Genomic DNA, 22368 nt, shown 5'->3' on the forward strand with positions numbered 1-22368 from the left:
ATCTGAGGGCTCACCTCTTAGCTTGCAAAGCAGCGGTATGCTGGGCATATGGTTTTCATGCTGCTGGATCATCAGAATAACATGAATCTTCAGGATGCTGGGTTAGTCACTGGCTCTTCAGAAGAGAGACGTTTCTCTCTAGTGCCTTGTTGTACATGGATATTCCTGTGAAGTCAGGAGAGACTTCTAAATAACCGGATTTGATTACCAGATCTTTTGATTTTTGGTAAGAATATATGTGTTAGAAGTAGGACTGGTGATAGCCATAGAGGGGGCCAGTAAGTATGAGTTAGTAAGAAGGGAGTTGCATACCTGAATCCATTTATTACTTTTAACATAAAGGTCTGTTTGCTTAATAAAAAAGTGTTAGATGCATCTGTGGGCTTACTTTTTAGCCGAACACATGATAATTATTTATTTAAAATGATACATTATGTTTTGCTTTAATAATATTCAAAGGGGTTGTTACTAAATCTACATTATAAATATATAGTCTTAAACATCAGTTGAAACAGAAACCAGCACTAAGGTATTAAATAACTAAACCTTTCTTCCTTCTTCCTTCTCCCGCTTCACCTCTTTTTATTTTTTAAGAAAATATTTTATTGATTTCATGAAATCGCATTATTCAGGCATTTAAAATGTGAGTATTTCTCTTTGGCATCGATCTCAAAGTCCTAGTAGCTCAAACAGATTCCCTCCCATTGTTTACTGTGGAGTTTTGTTCTGTTTTCCCTTTATCTATATTGATTCTCAAGTTAACTTGTTCCATTTTGGTTTAGACACAGTAGATGCTCTTCTTGTTCTGACTAGTTTTAATGATTACTGAAACCATTAAAATGAACAAATATTCTGATATAGTTCCTGAAGAGTATTAAAAGAGTTTTTAATTATATGCATTTAGATGTTTACAGAGGAGAGTATCTCTCTTTTCTGAATTCCAGTGTAGTTTATGTATCCCCTTCTTTAATGGTCTCCTCTGTGCCTGTCTTTATCTTCCTATTAGATTTCAAACTTCTGGTGTCTAATGAGTGCCAGGTGATGCCCACAGCATCACCCTAGCACTTCTTAGTTGCTCAGTGAATTTTTTTTGATGAATAAATAATATTATTTATTTCAGATGGGATTTTTTGGAGCAATACAAGTCTATAATTTCACCATTATTTATTTGAGTCACATACAGTGACATTTCAAATGAAACTTAGTCCTTGGAATCAAGCAGTAAAGCTTTAATTTAGTTAAGAGGCTGTTCAGTATTATTTCCTCTATTAAAATTTACTCTAGCACTTGCAAAATAAATTGTTTGTAGTAGGGGAAATTTTGTTTAATTTTTTCTCTGCAACTGTATTCTAAAGGATCAGTGGAGCTAAAGGCTTGGGTTCTGCAGCATTCTCACTGTACTTTATCATTTGTATAGGATATTTTCATTGAAATTTCATTGTGTTGAAGCTCTACCAAATTTTCTACAAAACTTGGGATCCCTGGGTGGCGCAGCGGTTTGGCGCCTGCCTTTGGCCCAGGGCGCGATCCTGGAGACCCGGGATCGAATCCCACGTCAGGCTCCCGGTGCATGGAGCCTGCTTCTCCCTCTGCCTGTGTCTCTGCCTCTCTCTCTCTCTGTATGACTATTGTAAATAAATAAATAAATAAAAATTAAAAAAAAACAACAACAACAAATTTTCTACAAAACTCATAGTATGACCCAGGCCATTATCACCCACTGAATTGTTGAGTAATGTATCCTGACTTGAAGTCAATGTTTCTCAAACCATGGTGAGCATCAGAATCCCTTGGAGCTTGTTAAGAGTACCGATATTGCACCCCTTCCCCTGGGCATGCCGAATCTATAGGTTTAGGATGAATCCCAGGCATCTGGGACCACTTTCTGGTGGTCCTGGAACCATTTTTGAGAAACATTGCCATTGAGTCAAATTTATTTGTTATTTTTAAAATGATGAATCTTTCAAAATTGTAAGGCATTCTAAATGCATTTAAAAGTTGTGTTATAGGTATGTTAATGAATGCACAATCAGTATTGATTTATGTGGCATTGTAGATATAATAAAATACTTTCTTAGCTGCAGTTTTATTGGTCTAGTGTATATTAATATGCATTTAAAACACAATCTTTATTGGTTTTAAAAACTCTTTTTTAAGAATAAACTCCCGCTTATAAGGAATGAAAACAAAATTCAAACTTCAGTGTTTGCTGTTAATTTCTACATATACAACATTTGTCTAATTAATCCTACATTTTATGTATGACTTTTAATTGGGAAAAAAATTTCAGGATATTTAGAAGGCACAATCAAATATGTCTTTAATACCTCTAATAATGGTCCATGTTGACCTTGAAGCTAGACTGAGTACTGAATTTTTTAGTTACAAAAAGTTTAAGGATTAATTTCTGTATCACATGTTTTTATAAACGCTGATTCTCTGAAAATACAGGTGAAGTGAAAATATAATATAATTTAAATGCAAGCTTTTATTAATTCCAGCTAAATGAATGAGTGATGTATTCTGGTGAGGTCATTGTGATAATACACATGGATTAATATTCAATATAAGGAGCCTCCTTCCCCCCATTTTTATTTTACAAAGCTTCTTTTATAAGATGGATCAGCATTCTTTAGACATGTTATGCACTAAAAGGTTGGGAATTTAGTAGAATTACATTGGAACTTGACTTATAAATTTGTAATCAGAATCACATAAAATGCCTTAATCTGTTCTTTCTTTCTTTTTTTCTTTTTTCTTTCTTTCTTTTCTTTTCTTTTCTTTTCTTTTCTTTTTCTTTTTTTTTTGTAGGGACTTTCTCCCTCGTGGGTCGGGCATCGTAACCAGACGGCCTCTTGTGCTGCAGCTTGTTACTTCCAAAGCAGGTAATAAATGAGGATGTTTGCCACATGAGTAAGCACATTCCCATGGTACCTGTTGCCTCCATTCCTGGGTGTTGGGTTGTAGCAAGTTTTTGTGATGTCTCTACTCTGGGTAGCAGCCTGTATTTCTCTTCAAATGCTCTTTTCTTCATTATCCTTTTAATTCCTTTGATTACAGTAAAGGGAAAATCTATTTGCATAAAGATTTTTAAACACCTACTATTTTTTAGTCTAAGAAAATAGTATTGTCTCATTGTAATCCATCTATATAATTTTACAATACAGCTTAACTACTAATACCCTTCCAGTTTGCTTCCTTCTTGTATGTGTATGTGTGTTTGGGAATTTATTTTTAAGTAATAAGTCAATATCCATCTAATATCTGTATGCAGATGTACAATGTATGTGTACTTATATCTACATCTAATGTGCTATGCTTGCCCCTCTCTTTAACACCATAATTTGATAGGCAAATAAGCTTTGTTTTCATTCTAAGTTCTTAGTAACTAGTGATGTTAGATTTTTTTTTTTAATTTTATTTATTTATGATAGGCACATAGTGAGAGAGAGAGAGAGGCAGAGACACAGGCAGAGGGAGAAGCAGGCTCCATGCACTGAGAGCCCGACGTGGGATTCGATCCTGGGTCTCCAGGATCGCGCCCTGGGCCAAAGGCAGGCGCTAAACCGCTGCGCCACCCAGGGATCCCTGATGTTAGATTTTTTGTGTGCTTATTTGGTGTTTATATTTTTTAATGAATTGGCTATTTTTATCTTTCCCTATTTCTTTTTGAAGAAATTTTTATATTTTTATAAAAAATTTTATATTTTTATTATTTTTATATTTTATATTTTTTTATATGGTGTAAGGAAGGGTCCAACTTTTTTTTTTACATATGAATATCCAGTTTGTTGCCCATCATTTGTATGGTTTTGGTACCCTTGTCAAAATCATTGGTCATAAATATATGTGTTTATTCTATTCAACTGACCTATGTGTCTATATTTGTGTCAGTATTGTACTGTTTTAATTACCCTTGCTTTGTAGTAAGTTTTGAAATTGGGAAGTGTGAGTCCTATTTTGTATTTTTCAAAATCATTTTGGCTATCCTGAGTCCCTTGAAATTCTGTATGATCTTAAAATCACCTTGTTTTAGCCTAGCAATGCAAGGTTGGTTTGACACCTAAAAATGAGTTAATGTAATGTATTATATCAATACAATTAAAAAGAAATCACATGATCATCTCAACAGACTCAGAAAAAGCATTTGAAAAAAAATACAATATCCCACCATTACAAAAACACTCAATGAAACAGGAATAGAAGGGAATTTTCTCAACCTGATAAAGGGCACAGACTAAAACCCACAGCTACCTTCTTCATACTTTATGGTGAAAGACTGCATGCTTCCTTTTAAGATCAGGGACAAGACAAAGATGTCTACTCTTGCCTCTTCAGTTCAATATTGAGCTAGAGGTTCTAGGTAGGGCAGTTGGGCAAGAGAAAGAAATAAAAGGTATCCATATTGGAAAGGAAGGGGTAAAATAATCTCTATTTATTTATTTAATTTATTTATTTTAAAGATGTTATTTATTTATTATGAGAGACACAGAGATAGAGGCAGAGACATAGGCTGAGGGAGAAGCAGGCTCCCTGTGGGGAGCCCGATGTGGGACTCGATCCCAGGACCCCAGGATCATGACCTGAGTCAAAGGCAGATGCTCAACCACTGAGCCACCATCCAGGTGCCCCAAATAATCTCTATTTATAGATGATATGATAAAGTAAGTAGAAATTCCTAAGGAATCCACCAAAAAACCATTATAACTAATAAATGAGTTCAGCAAGGTTGCAGAATACAAGATCAATATACAGAAATCAATTGTATTTTATATACTTAGCCACACACAATAAAAAAATGAAATTAAAATGATTTAATTTATAATAGCATAAAAAATAAGATACTAATTAGGAATAAATTTAACAAACAAAGTGTGAAACTTGTACTCTCAAAACTATGAAACATTGTTGAAAGAAATTAAATAATATCTAAATAATTGGAAAAATATCTTATGATTTATATTCTGTTTATAAAAGTTTTGATGTATTGAAATTTTACCCTTTATGGTTGGGATATCTGTACATGTATCTTTAACAAAAAGTAAATACTTAGCACATTTTTCTCTCTTTTCATATTTAAAATTTTTTAACATTTAGTTCTTTATTTATTTGAAATTTATTTTTATGTATGCTGATATTTTTATGTATTTTTATTTCCCAGTTTCCTTTATATCCTATTGCATTCCTACTGCAATCTATTTTTAAATATCTTTTCCGTTTTATTGTGCCAATAATAGTGTTTTACTTTAAAAGATTATTTGTTTGAGAGAGAAAGGGAGGGGGTGGTGGTGGAGAAGCAGATGGAAAGAGTCTTAAGCAGACTCTGTGCTGAAAGTGGAACCCAACGTGGGGCTTGATCTCATGACCCTGAGATCATGACCTGAGCTGAAACCAAGAGTCCGATGCTTAACTGACTATGCCACCCAGGTGCTCCCACAGTGGGTTTACAGTTTACTTAAAATCCAGCTGTCATGTCTATAGTTCTGCCATTGCTTTTTATTTTTTTAAAAGATTTTATTTATTTATTCATGAAGCAGAGAGAGAGAGAAACAGACAGACAGAAAGAGACTGAGAGAGAGACAGGCAGAGGGAGAAGCAGGCTTCATGCAGGGAGCCTGACTTGGGACTTGATCCCCGGTCTCCAGGATCACACCCTGGGCTGAAGGTGGCGCTAAACCGCTGAGCCACCGGGGCTACCCCATTGCTTATTTTTTATTTAGGGGTTCTTTTCTATTTGTGTGGCAATATTTAGGATAATTTTGTAAAGACAAAGTTATTGCCATTAAAATTATTTTAAACCCATAAATTCATAGAGAGTAATTGATATTTTTAAAATATTCATTATTTTTTCCCAATCCTGGGATCATGCTATATCCTTTCATTTGCTCAAATATTCTCTGTATTCATTAGTAAAATGCTTGGTGATTTTTACATAGTATCCGTGTGTTTCTAGTTAAGGTATTCATATTTATTTATTTTTTTTGTTCTTGTGGTTTGAATAGGATTTTTTTTCATTATATTTTCTGATTTCTATTTCAGGTCTATGTTAATGCTGCTTATTTTTGCTTTTAATTTTTAAATTAACTGTATTAATCTACATTTTACCTTAAAATATTTTTAATTGATTCTCTGGAGTATTTTAGTTATATGGTGATTTCATCTGCATTTCTTAATAGTTTTCAATAAATACTTATCCTGAAAATACTGAGATGACTGAGAAAAAAATTGCACTGGGGATTTTTGGGTGAGTACTGACGTGGGAAAAATTACATGGTGAGCTTTATTGAGAAGGTACATTATATGCTTTTTCCTTATATCCTTTTGTCAACAGTCTCCCAATCTTGTCACTTCTAAACCCCTGACCATTTTTTCATTAATTAGTGAGAATCATACTTCATAAGCCACCTCTCTTTTCAGGCAAAGTAGACTAGAAAATCTTCCCTCAGGGAAAACTTACTGTTTTCATAATCATTCATGAACCCCAAAAAGGGTTTTTTTATATTATAGCACTCTAGGTGATGCCAGCTGATAACAATGCTTTTTTTTCCCACTCCAAGTGAACTGTTCATAGGGCAATTCCATGTATGACTATAGGCTAGGGTTGATGAAGAGTTAACAAAATGGCTGAATGAAGCAAGCTGGGATATTATGTCACTGCTCAGGTAATTTACTTGTGCCTTTAGATCCTAATTGGGATCAGTTCCACAAATACTACTTTCTCTTGATAGATTCATTCACTCTTCTAGTGCTTGTTGAGTGATTCCCGTGTATTAGGCAAATAACCCTGGCAACATGGAGCTTACATTCTAGTTGGGGAGAAAACAATCACTACCAAAAACCAAACCAAATCAAAATAAGACAAACCCCCCAACCCTCAAACCATAGAATGTTAGATAATGAAGAAAGTAAGCATTCAATCCATGCTGCTATTTGTGTAGGCAAAGGGAGGTTAGAAGATTCTAAGATGGGAGCTACTTGTGTGTTGGAAGTTTAACAAGGATGCCAGCAGGGCTGGAATGGAGAGAGGAGGAATAGTAGAAGGTGAGGTAAGGAGAGACGTGTTGCTGGAACAATTGCTTGGGTAGGATCTTGTGAGCTAGGTACCTTGAAAGGAAGTATGATAGTAGGATTAAGACCTTACAGTAAGTGGCCCTGAGTGTAAGAGAAGGAAACTGGAGTGGTTTGGGGATTGGATCGTGGGTTAGGGTAATTTCTTTACTGAGGAGGCTGAAGAATGAAGGGATACCTTTTCTACTGCAACCACATGAAAAGAGGGAAATGTGGGAGAAACTACTGGGAAGTCTGTGCTTTTAGTGCTAGAGAGTTGTGGGTTTCCTCATTTCATGACTTTATTTTCTCCAGGACTGAAACAAGATATTTGCTGATAATGATCATTTAATCTTCTCATTTCCATTAGTGTGCCTGTTATTTGTCTTTAATGTCTTCTTACATTGGTAGGACTTCCAGAACCATGTTTTGCTCCTAGTTTTCGTGACAATGCCTTTTGTGTTAAGTTATGCATATATTGTTTACTATTTGCTTTTCCTGGTAAAGAACTATTTTATTCCTAATTTTAAAAAAATCTATTTTTAAAGGTTTTATTTATTTATTCATGAGAGAGAGAGAGAAAGAGAGAGAGAGAGAGAGAGAGAGAGAGAGAGAGAGAGAGAAGCAGAGACATAGGCAGGGAGAGAAGCAGGCTCCATGCAAGCAGCCTGATGTGGGACTTGATCTTGGGACTCCAGCATCATGCCCTTGGCTGAAGGCAGGTGCTCAACCGCTGAGCCACCCAGGTGTCCCTTAAAAATATTTTAAAACCTATGCTTGCTTCGGCAGCACACATACTAAAAAAAATATATTTTAAAACCTAATAAGTAGATATATAATATTAATGAATGACATTTTGGCGTTTATTGAGATGATCATTTAAAACTTTTTTTTGATATGTTCACCTTTACATTTGTAGATTTCTTATTTAAGCATCCTTCCATTTCTAAGATATACTTGATTTTAATAACTTATTTTTACTGTACTATTAAAGTAATTTTATTAATTAATCTAGGTTATTTACATTTCTTTGTATATACATCTGTCTATCACTGTCATTATCGAATGAAATCTGTACTGGTCAGCATAAAATAAATTGAGCAACTCTCTTTCTGTCTTTTGGCTTTCTTCTACTAGCTTTTAAAATTCTTAAAAACCCAGTGATGCATTTTAATTTCTGTTTCCAATTAAGGAGGGCTGCTAGCATGGCTTTTTACAAAGGGTTATGTCTTAGATCAGTGGCTCAGCAACAGCAGCTGTGGGCAGTAAGAGAGGTAGACTTGAGGCTGTGGTTGCACTGGTCCAGAAGCATGGGATGTCAGAGTGCATAGAGTATTAAAAAACATGTGGATACTTCCTGTTCTTCTTCTTCTTCTTTTTTTTTTTAGAGAGAGAGGGAGCAAGTGAGTGACTGTGAGTAGGGTTAAGAGGGGGGAGGGGGAGGGGCAGAGAGAGAGGGAGAGAGAAAATTTTTAAGCTGGCTTCATGCCCAGTATGGAGCCTGATGTGGGGCTTGATCTCATAACCCTGAGATCATGACCTGAGCTGAAATCAGGAGTTGGACACAACCTACTGAGCCACCCAGGTGCCTCCATACTTCTTGTTCTAATGCAGAGATTTTCCTGTTAAAATCCTAAGAAACTCCTTTAAAAGTATTGCTAAGCCCAGGATAATTACTATTTAAAAAATTATAATACTGAGTGGTTGCCCTTTTTTTGAGCATTAGTTATGTATCAGCATTATGCAAGAACCTTCTGAGATAGATGTTACGAATCTCATTTTAGAAAAAGAGCCCCAACAAGGTTAAGCAGTTTGTCGGAGGCCTTGCTGTTGGAAGGAGTAGGGATTGTTGCTAGTATCTTTCTGAGACTGATAATATTGCATTTAAAAAATAGGAATCTCTAACTGCTTGCTTGTTTTCTTTCTTTCTTTATTATTTTAGAATTTAAATTCAATGAGCTAACATATTTTTTTAAAAAATTTTTAAAGGATTTTTTCATTTGTTTGAGGGAGACTGCTGAGAGAGCATGCACAAGCAGAGGGAGTAACAGAGACAGAGGGAGAAGCATGTTCTCCACTGAGGAGGGGGCCTTGTGGGGCTTGATTTAAGGTCATGATAGTTTGGATTTAGAAAGAGATTTCTGAAGGTTTGGCTTGAAAGGATAAGAACTGCACAAAGTGTTGATGAGGTGTTAAGTAAGGACTCACCTCAAGAGCAAGGAAGTAGGTAGAGGGTCCATGGTAAAGCAAGGGGACAGTTTTCAATGCCTGTGGGCATTTCCAGGGCTATGTTGTAACTGGCTTGTGTCAGCTGCTGAGATCCGATCATGAAACTCTCTTCTCTTTTGTATTCAGTGACATCATGGTGGTAAGCTGAAGCTGGTCATGGTGGGAATATTTACAATATGGAAATTGGCAAATGCTACAAATCAGGACTTTCTTCCTCTTAGAATGCCAGCTGTTGTTAAACATTTACCAATATGCCACAGGTTTCTTTCTTCTCAATACCTAGTCTCAGTGTTTACTGGTTTAATGACATGTCAAATTGAGACAAGAAATGTGTCTGAGTAAAATATTTTTGATGAACTACTGAGTATACTGAAAGTGTCACCACTTTAAGAAATGACCTATTTGGAATTTGATATACTTCCTGAAGGATGGGTGGTTTTTTAAGACATTTAAATCCGTCACTCTTTCCATTAAAAGCTACTGTTGAGAACTTATAAAAGTAAAGCATGTAGGTCATGGTTAATGATAAGTGGTTTTATCTCCTAGAGAACTTTCCTATGTTAAAATTCTTCTCTAAATGCTATTATATTGCCTCATGCTCCTTTATTTCAATGACATTAGTGTAAGAAAAAAAGATATTACAAATTAGAGCTTTCAAAATGGATGAAGTTAATTGTTCACATTACGGAAGTATTCTTTTGTGAAAGATTTTCTTGGTATTTCCTCCTTTCATGCATGTCAAATATATTATTAGTTCATCAAAATTTGATGTACCACCCCTGTATTACATTTATTGCACAATGTAATGTGTTCGTGTTTCAAAAATTGTGTAAGACTTGTAATTTATTAGAAAATTATTATTATTCAGTGTTTGGGATCCTTGGAGTTGCTTTAAGTGACCATTTAACGAAGATATTCAGTAACAGAAGTTAGAACACTTGTTTCTGAGGCACCAGATAACTAACAGGGTAAGGCGGAGACACAGAGTTCAGGCAACAGGTCTGAGAAGCATCAGGAAGGCTTGTGAAGGTGCCAGATCACTATGTTTTAAGTGAGGGGGCTACACATTGAGGTCCATCTTCAGGGAAACTTTAAAAACATTGTGAGTCTAGGTACAACTGAGCCAAAGTATGTTTGAGGAGATTGCTTCTTACCATGAGAGTCAGGGAATAGTTAATTTTAGAGAGAAATGTCACCTTCTCACAAGTGAGATATTTTAAAGAAGTTTGTAGATTACTTAGACTTTAAATCCTGATGTATGTATGTACAATGACCAGGACTTGTTTTCTAGGTTCATAAATTAGACTGATACATACTTAGTGGAAACATTCAAGTATTTCTTGAATAACAACATTGAAAATATTTTAAAACTACCTATCTCATTTGTATTTAAATATCTGAGTTTAATTAAAATGGACATTTTAGAATAAGATAGACTGTTTTTGCAGAGATTAAATGTTTCTTTTCACTGTAACAAGTTACCCTCATGTTAAAACAAATATGATTCGAAAACATTCTTTCTTGACTACAGCTTTGACCTTGTTCTGCTCCCGTGCTGGTGTCCTTCTGCTTTCCTTATAAAGTACAGGTTACCATATAAAGTGCAGATTCATAGTTTAAAGTCCCTTGAATATAGATATTCTTAAACTTTAATGTGCATAGGATTCCTAAGGATTTCTGAGTATTACTGTCTGAAGTTTTGATTCAGTAGGTCTGGGGCAAAAGCTCAGGGAGATGCATTTTAAAGAACTTTCAAGTGCTTCCATAGCTGTTGGCCTTTGATAAACACTGAGAATCATTCATAATAGTTTCACCTAATTCTTTTACTGTTGTTTTCTTTTTCTAGATCTTTCCTTCTTCTTTTTAATAGCTCCTTATTTTGAGATATTACCTATTACTCTTTTAAAAATTGTCCGAATGTTTGGTCATGGGATTTTTAGACAGGTCTCAACACCGTGCTTTGAGTAATCAGCACTCATTCAGTTCTGAACCGTATTCTGCTGCCAGGGCATCTTGCTCAGACACCAGCACATTTGGCCCTGGTACTTGAAGAGCCTGAGGATATTTTCTTTCTAGTTTTGATATAATTGATGTAAAACACTGTGTAAGCTTAAGATGTATGATGTAATAATGTGATATATGTGTATCTGAGGATTTTCATAGACTGTCAGAGGTTAGTTAAGATTCTAACAACATCTACTCTTGTTGTTACATAACTGACTTACCTTCCATGCATAAATGTAGAGAGAATAAAAACATCCACGTTGAAATCTCTGTAACAGTAAGTGCATATTCCTTGGAGCTGGGGATATGCAACCCCCAAAAGTCCTAGGTAAAATAATAGTCTTATTAAATGGATAGAAATATTGAAATTATATACATGTATTAAGGTAAGACTTGGAGCTGGGGATATGCAACCCTTGGAGCTGGGGATATGCAACCCCCAAAGGTCCTAGGTAGAATAATAGTCTTATTAAATGGATAAAAATATTGAAATTATATACATGTATTAAGGTAAGACTTTGTTCAGATATTTATACTCTATTTCATGAAGAGGTCAAATGACTTTCAGGATTCTTATAAACCTTATTTTTGAGGGGAAAAGTAGTTTGTGCACTTTCATCTAGACCTACTTTCAATTTGGTTTGGTTGTGTTTTTCAGGTCACTGCTCTTTTAATATTTGTATAACTCAAGAAATTTAACTTGTCTTCGTTTTATGCTTGGTTATTGGAGTCCCTCTGTCAATTACTGGTTATATTCATTTTTCTTCCCCCTACTTCTTTTTGCTGAGAACACTCTAAAACTGTTATTTTTGCCATTTTTCTTTTGTCCTTTTTTCTTTGCTTAAGTATTGGCTACATATTGATTAATAGAATTTCTAGTTGTTCAGTTGTATATCTTTAATTTACAAAATCCACAGCGATTTTTGCTCAACTCTAAAAATTTTGAGAAAAGTCAAAGAACTATTCTAAGCAAACTTGACATAAATATTATTTTTTTCACAGGTAGATGGCTGCCCTTTAATGCCACATTTATTTCTATTAGGAAGGAAGTGACTAAATTACGTTTAGTCATGTTTTCCTTGAAAGCAAATGAAGAAATATATATTTCAGTAGAATTCCATTCCTGTTTGTGAGGTAAAGATGACTTTTGAGTTGGCAGTAATTTGGTTTTTAGATTTGTTTGTCTTTATTTTATTAATTGATTTATTTATTTAAAGTGGACTCCATGCCCAGTGTGGAGCCCAATGCACTGAGGGCTTGAGTTCACAACCCTATATCCAGACCTGAGCTGATATCCAGAGTCAGACACTGACTGAGCTACCCAGGCTCCCCATCTGTTCTATTTTAAAAGAAGGCATTGAGGTTTATATTGACCTCAAATTTCCAAGCCAAAAATTATAGTTATCTTTTGGTCTGTCTAATGTCATTCAGAATTATATCTGCTTAAAGAGGCTGGATGGAAAGGTGATAACAAGTTTCTTCATTTTGGGACTTCTCTTTCCTTCTATAACCCTTTGTTCTTCCAGTTTTAAAAAATAGGTTGTCTGGAAATAATTGATCTTGAAGAAGACTAAAGGATAAGAGGTAAAGTTGTTAATATCTGTTCAAATCTGAGAGAGGTAGGTATGATTTTTATTGTAAGAAAATGAATAGACTTATTTTACATCATGACTATGACTAATAATAATTATTACTTACCTACTCCTTCCTACTCTCCTGGTTTCCCCTTGGGCTTCTAACAATAGAAATTGTAGATCACAGATGTCCCCTATTATTTCCATTTGTTGGATGAGTTGTAGTAGTCTGGAAATCCTTTTCTTTGTCTTCTCCTCCTCTGTGGGTCATGCTTCCTCCTTTCTGTGAAACATTCACTTCACTGGTCACTTGACCAGCAGGACAGGATGCATCATATCATCTGTTGAATGATATGGCCCATAGATTTAAGAAATGGGTTGTTCTGTTGTCTGGACAACATAGGGTGGACCATCATTGGTCTACTCTGGTGGTTTACAAGATAGCTTTGTAGTAACCGAAGGTGTTTATTTTGCAAAGTGAGCTAAATTCACATTAAGTACTTTTGAAGTGATTATGTTAGTTTAATGCTAACAATATCCTTCAAGCCTGGTGGAATCTCACCTCATTATTTTCCCAAAGTGTCTTTGGTAGATTTTATATTCATGTTTTTGCATGCGTTCATCTGTTCAAGTAAATAGATTTTATTTTATTTTATTTTTTTATAAATTAATTTTTATTGGTGTTCAATTTACCAACATACAGAATAACACCCAGTGCTCATCCCGTCAAGTGTACCCCTCAGTGCCCATCACCCATTCACCCCCACCCCCCACCCTCCTCCCCCTCCACCACCCCTAGTTCATTTCCCAGAGTTAGAAGTCTTTATGTTCTGTCTCCCTTTCTGATATTTCTCACACATTTCTTCTCCCTTCCCTTATATTCCCTTTCGCTATTATTCATATTCCCCAAATGAATGAGAACATACACTGTTTGTCCTTCTCCGGTTACTGTGGCCAAGTTCAAAAAGGGTGTTGCCTGAGTTCTCCTCTGGGATTTTGATGGAATCTTGTCTCACATTTAGATCTTTCATCTATTTTGAGTTTATCTTTGTGTATGGTGCAAGAGTGGTCCAGTTTCATTCTTCCGCATGTGGATGTCCAATTTTCCCAGCACCATTTATTGAAGAGACTGTCTTTCTTCCAGTGGATCGTCTTTCCTCCTTTATCGTATATTAGTTGACCATAAAGTTCAGGGTCCACTTCTGGGTTCTCTGTTCTGTTCCATTGATCTATATGTCTGTTTTTGTGCCAGTACCACACTGTCTTGATGAACACAGCTTTGTAGTACAACCTGAAATCTGGCATTGTGATGCCCCCAGATATGGTTTTCTTTTTTAAAATTCCCCTGGCTGTTTGGGGTCTTTTCTGATTCCACACAAATCTTAAAATAATTTGTTCTAAGTCTCTGAAGAAAGTCCATGGTATTTTGATAGGGATTGCATTATACGTGTAAATTGCCCTGGGTAACATTGACATTTTCACAATATTAATTCTGCCAATCCATGAGCATGGAATATTTTTCCATCTCTTTGTGTCTTCCTCAATTTCTTTCAGAAGTGTTCTGTAGTTTTTAGGGTATATTTTGAGAACCATTTGAATGGTAAATGGTTCTCCAACCTTTTATTTTCAGGTTGTAGGTGTCCTTCTGTCTAAAATGAGTCTCTTGTAGACAGCAAATAGATGGGTCCTGCTTTTTTATCCAGTCTGAAACTCTGCGCCTTTTGATGGGGTCATTAAGCCCATTCACGTTCAGAGTTACTTGAACTTCTTCTTAAAGGGGAGTTTTAAGAGTCCCCCTTAAAATTTCTTGCAGAGCTGGTTTGGAGGTCACATATTCTTTCAGTTCCTGCCTGTCTTGGAGGCTCTTTATCTCTCCTTCCATTTTGAATGAGAGCCTTGCTGGATAAAGTATTCTTGGTTGCATGTTCTTCTCATTTAGGACCCTGAATATATCCTGCCAGCCCTTTCTGGCCTGCCAGGTCTCTGTGGAGAGGTCTGCTGTTACCCTAATATTCCTCCCCATGAAAGGGGGGAGGGGCAAGATGGCGGAAGAGCAGGGTCCCCAAATCACCTGTCCCCACCAAATTACCTAGATAACCTTCAAACCATCCTGAAAATCTACGAATTCGGCCTGAGATGTAAAGAGAGACCAGCTGGAACGCTACAGTGAGAAGAGTTCGCGCTTCTATCAAGGTAGGAAGACGGGGGGGAAAAGAAATAAAGAAACAAAAGGCCTCCGAGGGGGAGGGGCCCCGCGAGGAGCCGGGCTGAGGCCGGGGCGAGTGTCCCCAGGACAGGAGAGCCCCGTCCCGGAGGAGCAGGAGCTGCACCAACCTTCCCGGGCGGGCGGAAAGGGGCTCGCAGGGAGTTGGAGCAGGACCCAGGAGGGGGGGATGCCCTCGGGCTCCCTGGGACACTAACAGACACCTGCGCCCCGGGAGAGTGCGCGGAGCTCCCTAAGGGCTGCAGCGCGCACGGCGGGGCCGGAGCAGCTCGGAGGGGCTCGGGAGCGGCTCCAGGGAGGGGGCTGCGGGGCGGGAGCGCGAATCCAACAGCGCAGGCCCCGGAGCACAGGGCGCCGGGACACAGCCCAGGATCCGGCCTCCCCCGGGACAGGCAGAGGCCGGGAGGGCCCAGGACAGCGAGGACGCTCCTGCCCCGAGCTGAGCAGATCAGCGGCCCCGCCCCGGAGCCTCCAGGCCCTTCGGACGGAGAGCTGAGAGCCCCGAGCCCCGGAACTGCGGAGGCTGAATCCAGGCTTCCAGAGTTGCCATAGCAACTGCGACTGTTCCTCCTGAGACCTCACGGGGTAAACAACCCCCGCTGAGCCCTGCAGCAGGCAGGGGCAGAGCAGCTCCCCCAAGTGCTAACACCTGAAAATCAGCACAGCAGGCCCCTCCCCCAGAAGACCAGCTGGACGGACCAGTGATACTCCCCCGTGTTCCAATACAACTTGTTTTTGGCCACTCTGCACTGAGCAAAATGACTAGAAGGAAAACCTCACTTCAAAAGAAAGAATCAGAAACAGCCCTCTCTCCCACAGGGTTACAAAATCTGGATTACACTTCAATGTCAGAAAGCCAATTCAGAAGCACTATTCTACAGCTACTGGTGGCTCTAGAAAAAAGCATTAAGGCCTCACGAGACTTCATGACTGCAGAATTTATATCTAATCAAGCAGAAATTAAAAATCAATTGAATGAGATGCAATCCAAACTAGAAGTCCTAACGACGAGGGTTAACGAGGTGGAAGAACGAGTGAGTGACATAGAAGACAAGTTAATGGCAAAGAGGGAAACTGAGGAAAAAAGAGACAATCAATTAAGGGACCATGAAGACAGATTAAGGCAAATAAATGACGGTCTAAGGAAGAAAAACCTACGTTTAATTGGGGTTCCCGAGGGCGCCGAAAGGGCCAGAGGGCCAGAATATGTATTTGAACAAATCCTAGCTGAAAACTTTCCCAATCTGGGAAGGGAAACGGGCATTCAGATCCAGGAAATAGAGAGATCCCCCCCTAAAATCAATAAAAACCGTTCAACACCTCGACATCTAATAGTGAAGCTTGCAAATTCCAAAGATAAAGAGAAGATCCTTAAAGCAGCAAGAGACAAGAAGTCCCTGACTTTCATGGGGAGTAAATAGATTTTAAATGCCTATACTGTGCCACACAACAGAGAAGTTGCCAGTATATATCCTGTACACCATGTTCCTTCAACTATCTTCCTGTTACCATTACTTTGGCTGATATTTAGAGACCTTTTGCTTCTTTTTTTTTTTTACCCTCTGCATACATAACAGAGGCTATATAGAATTGTCTCTCTCTCTGAACTTCAGTTTTTATTGTTACATTATATTGGAATTTGAGGTCATACAATACTTTTTAAGTATTAGGGCTTAGAAGCACATACCTCTGTAACACATGTCAAAAGCAATTTGAGTATCCTTCGGAGGGTCTTGAATCTAAGGCATGTCAACTGTGATTTCCATTTTGAATGTCCATTTACTCTTGTGCTTTTTGTTCCTCATCAAAACCCTTTTTCTCAGCTTGTACATGATATATCTGACTTTTCATCAGTGTCCTATTTTAACGTTTCATTTTTTTCTAGTTTTCTGTGTACGTGTCTACCAATGTTCATATTAGGCTCACGTGGGCTTTTCCTCGACCAAGTATTAGTGCAGGTTCCAGAATAAACATCAGCATACTTTAATATGCAAGGCTATTTTGATTTACAATGTAGCTGTAATCTAGAGATGTTGTCTGAATTGTTTATTGTCTAAATTATTGCTAGCCTTTTAAGTAAATCTTTTAATTAATTTGTATTTATGCTATTGAGATTATTAAAGTTGAGTGCTCAGAAAAGGACATATGTAAGGAACACTTATTCAACAGTTTATTAAGCATATTTTTTCTTCTCATATAAAAAGGTTGCTGAAAGGTGTACAAAGTTATATATATATATATATAGACACACACACACACATGCACACAGTCTCTACATTAAAAGGATAATTCTGAGTGTGAGAATAGCCACACTTTTAATTCCTGGATAGTATAATAGCAGAGGTAAAACCACAGGAGTGATATGAAGAGATTATCAGACTGAGGAAAGCATAGGTACTGCAACTGCCAAATGAACGAGAATAACGAAGGTGAATGTTCAGAGGTTGGTCCTGGAGGAAACGCTGTGTGAGAAAAGTAACATTGTGTATCAACTATACTACAATTAAAAAAAAGAATAGAAAATGTATCATATTGATTGTTAAATGAATACACTTTAATTATATCATGAAATATGTTATATTGATTTAATATAAATATATAACATAAAATTTACCATATATTAATTTTGTAATTTTTGTGTCTGTTCCTGCTGAATGACTTTTATCCTGATTATGGCTCCTATTTTCTTGCTTCTTTGCATGCCTAGTAATTTTGACTGAATATTGGCCATTGTGGTCTATGGCCATACCACCTTGAATGTGCCCAATCTCGTCTGAATACTGGCCATTGTGAATTTTATGTTGTGCTGGATTTTGTTTTAATAGTTTTGGGCTTTGTTCTGGTATGCAGTAAATTAATAGGCACCGTTAGATCTCTTTGAACTTTGCTTTTAAAATTTATTGGGATGGCTCCAGAGCAGTTTTTAGTCAAGGGCAAATTTGACCTCTTTATTGACTCTACTTGAAGTCCCAAGTCTTAGTATTTCCAGTCTGGCTTATTGGAACACCGACTATCCCAAGCCTCTTGTGAGCTCTGGACACTGTTCCTCCTACTCCATTTTTGTGGTTCTTTCTCCCAGCCTTGGTTGTTTCCTCGTATGCATTCACTAGTCTCTGGAACTTTATCTCTGTGCAGTTCCCTTTTCTTCAATACTTGAATAATATTGCTATGCTAAATTCTACCTGCTTTGGCTTCCTTGAACTCTGAATTCTTGTCTCTTCATCTTCGGGAGACTTCTGAGACTTACATGGGTTCTGCCTTCCTGTGCTGTGACATTGACATTTTCTCTAGGCAGTGAACTGGAGCAATTGAAGTATTCACCTTGTTGGTTTCCCCTCTCTCAGGAATTTCTATCTTGAATTGCTTGCTGTTCAGTGTAGAAACACTGTTCTTTAATAGGACCCACTGGTCCTATTTTCTAATTTATTAAGGTGGGAGGGTATATCTGATTCCTGATACTTGATCACGGCTAGGAGTGGAGGTAAGACCCAGTTAACATTTTACTCTGTTAATGATCAACATTGAAATCACATTGGTTTTGACTGCTCATGGAAAACATTTCCAAGGTCAGTTTTGGACATTGGTTTATGGCTCTAAGGTGATGAAAAGACCTTACAGTTATACCCCCCAGATAAAGAGTTTACCTCAAACTGTTTCTTTTACATCTCTCTCCTTTTTTTTTTGTAATATGTCTCCCACTTATAGAAGCTACCAAAGAAATACAGAATACCAGATGAGCTAGGCATTTTTTTTTTCAAGTTGAAAACACCAGATTTGCTAAAATCTTGATGGTGCCTCTTAGCTACAGTACGGATGTGAAATTCAGACATTTTTAGGTAACAGAGGGAAGCTCCCTGTCTGCAAGTTAGGTGAGTTAATAGGACTTGGGTTTGTAGTTGTCACATTTAGAGCTTAACCTTAAAATCCACCTCCATTTGACTCTACAGATAGTTACCACTGATATGATAATGTCACCATATCAGTAGCTACCATTAATATGATCTCTTCTTAAGAAGAGTCTTAGGAAGAATTTTGTCAGAACTGTTTATTGGTGCTTGCCTTTGCTTGCTTCATCATCTCTTGGCTGTTGCAAAAAGAATGTCAATATTGGTCTTAACAAGGAATAATGGCAGGGATATTAAGGAAAGTGAAATTAGTTCACGAGTCCATCTTCTTATTGTAAAGATTATACATGTACCTAAAATAGATGGCTTTGCTTCAATTATTCTAGCTGTTGGGAGTTAAGTGTTAGATGATGCCAAGTCTGAGAACCTTACAAGGATAGTTATTTAACGATGTAAACACATTACAGGAGTGTGGATTCAGATATATAATTTTATGTTAAAATTTAATGACCTTAACTAAATAATCAATAAAGGGGTTATTGGATAACCAAGGAAGCCAATGGATAGCCCTTCAGACTTCATAAGAGCTGTCTTGTGTATGCTATTGATACTTGTATATTTCCATAGAATTGAGGGAGACTAATGGAGCTGTGCTAAGCTAATGATGATTAATAAGCATCTTTTCCCTGTTGACTTGCTTTTGGCTGGATGATAAGGTTTTTGTGAAGTTGTGGTATGTATGTGCATGAATATGCTCAATACTATGTGGTTTGATAAAGTATCCATTACATTTTCATTTCAGTTGGTGACAGTGGTGGAATTACCATGCAAGAACATCTATCAGAAATGAGACAAGAGGAATAGGGAGCAGCTATCTGTTACTCTGATGGCAGCATGGAGGTAGACCTGGTGGGGTTTGTGGTTCTTGTAGATCAGGCAGCTGCATTTGGACTAAGGCTTCATTTCTTCTCTTTATGCCTCTAACTTTTTCATGAGCTTCATAGGATTTGTAATCTGTAGGACATGTGTGTGTGAGTGTGTGTCTAAGTGTGTGTGTGTGTGTGTGTGTGTGTTGTACTGTCCTTAGGTTTATTTCTTCCAGCAGGTTTTGTGTGTATGCATGTTAGGGAAAAGGATGTGTATTATCCTATTATCCATCAGGGCTTCTAATTTGACTGGGCTTATTTCAAAAGCACTACTCATAGTTTAAATTTTTTTTTAAGATTTTATTTATTTATTCATGAGAGAGAGAGAGAGAGAGAGAGAGAGAGAGAGAGAGAGAGAGGCAGAGACACAGGCAGAGAGAGAAGCAAGCTCCATGCAGGGAGCCCTACGTGGGACTCGATCCCGGGTCTCCAGGATCAGGCTCTGGGCCGAAGGCTGCACCAAACTGCTGAGCCACCTGGGGTGCCCAATTTAAATGTTTTTAGTTGCATAATAACCTGCTGAAAAAACTCAGTATTTCACAGTAAATAATGGAACATTTTATTTGACTTTACTCTGAAAAGATTATCAATAATAATTTCAGGTATATTAATAACAATAACTTTCTTTAGTATTTCTGTAGAATTTTTAGGGATTCTGTAAGATAAGCAGTAGTTAAGTAAATTTATTTCTTTTAGCCCCAACATACCATATCTATATTCATTTTTACTCTATGCGCTATCTCATCTCTCCCAGGCCCCTGAGTTTTCATGTAATCTTAGTACCTTGAGAGCCTTTACAAGAGCATCTAATAAGTTCATTTATACTCAGATACAAGTAACTGATATAATTTGAAGTGTTAATATCCTGAAGTCCTTTACATTTTAACAAAAAAAATGAGAAGCCTTACTTAACAGAAATTAATCTCTATTGTGGAGTTTTTTTGGGGGAAAGGGATAGTTTTTTTTTATTTTTAATCTGTAGAAGCTTTTTCAAGTTTTTAAAACCATACCACTTAGGTGACTATAGCTCTGCTTCTACCCAGAGTTAGCACCTTAATGTAATTCCATCTTCAGTAAGTTCAGAGTTCTTTATAAATTATTTCTAATCTTAAGACACTCTATTTGTAGTGAACAGACAGCATTTCAATCTGTTGACCGCTGATGAAACAAATACAACATTTTAGAGAAATAAAATAATGTCCTTGAAAACACTTTGTAAAGTGTTAAGGTATTATACAAGCAAATTTTTATTGGTAAATTGCTTAAGACCTGACAATTTAAGCAGTCTCACTAAATTTTTAATGAAGGTACTAATTTATAATGAATAAGGAAAGTAGGAGAAGTTAATACTGAGGTGCTTTGAGAACGAGCTGGGTTAAGAACCATATTTCTTACCTCGAGTGCCTAAGTTAAACTGTCATTGTTATTTTTTAGGGTTCTGGTGTTTGGGGATGGAAGAGTAATATAATAGACTGCCAAATGGCTAATGCCAAGTTGAAAATGCTTACATCTGAACGAACTTCTCATTGATCCAATCACTTTTTGAGAGAAAAAGGAAAGCAGCTCTTCACTGATAACATAGGTAAATGAAAGAAGTGCTGCCAAGGGAAACAGCTACTACTTGTTACTTGTTCTCCTGGAATCCCGTTAACATACTCCTCGAACAGATGAGTTTCCTGAAGGAGCCAAATTCCTAAATGATAATCTAACCAAAATACTAAGTGACTTTTGTGGTTAAAACAGAATCCAGATAGAGGAAGCACTAAGGTCAAGATTTGTAAACTACAACTAAATTATGAAAACTATTCTACTTCCTAGTATTCAGGCATTTGAGAGCTCTGCAAAAAATGCACTATTATGTGACTTCCTCAATTATGTAATATGTTTGGGTATATTGGTTAGGAGCTGAAAATATAGCTATCTCAGACTTTTCTGTTTTTATATTAAAGAGAATATTCTTATGTATTGATTTTATTCATAAAGGAAAAGCACAGAAGTTACTAAAAAGCAAATAATGTTTTTTTTTAATTATAGGAACACTCAAGAATTTATTGATTTCATGAAATAAATAGCTGTGCCACTCATACAATATTATTAATATGGAGAATTATAGAGTATATATATATATATGTTTTTTATTTATTCATGAGAGACACAGAGAGAGAGAGACAGAGAGAGAGAGACAGAGATACAGGCAGAGGGAGAAGCAGGCTCCATGCAGGGAGCCCGATGTGGGACTCGATCCCAGGTCTCCAGGATCATGCCCTGGGCTGAAGGCAGCACCAAACCACTGAGCCACCCGGGCTGCCCATATATTTATATTTTTAAAACCTTTATTTAAATGAATATATTTTAAATATTGTCCGCAAAATATTGCTAACTCTACCAGTAATGAAAGCACATTGCCTCATAATACTTTTCTCTGTGTGAATGTATGAATAGAAATGTTAGGTATGGGCTCTCCATCCAGGGGCAAAGATCAGTAGTTTATTTAAAGGTGGGAAAGGGGGGGGAGGGGC

General features: G+C 37.0%; 1 protein-coding gene across 5 annotated transcripts in view; it reads left to right on the top strand.

The window, feature by feature from the left end:
- The window catches only part of DNM3 (dynamin 3), a 555059-nt gene that overhangs the window by 86140 nt on the left and 446551 nt on the right, over nucleotides 1-22368 (top strand). For all 5 annotated transcript variants that reach the window (XM_055319209.1, XM_055319207.1, XM_055319208.1 and 2 more), the window contains exon 2: nucleotides 2812-2885. In XM_055319209.1, the coding sequence (XP_055175184.1) occupies nucleotides 2812-2885 (74 nt within the window). The remainder of the gene's footprint in view (nucleotides 1-2811; nucleotides 2886-22368) is intronic.

The sequence above is a fragment of the Nyctereutes procyonoides genome, unplaced genomic scaffold (assembly GCF_905146905.1).
Source record: "Nyctereutes procyonoides isolate TBG_1078 unplaced genomic scaffold, NYPRO_anot_genome, whole genome shotgun sequence".
In the NCBI taxonomy this organism is placed as follows: Eukaryota; Metazoa; Chordata; class Mammalia; order Carnivora; family Canidae; genus Nyctereutes; species Nyctereutes procyonoides.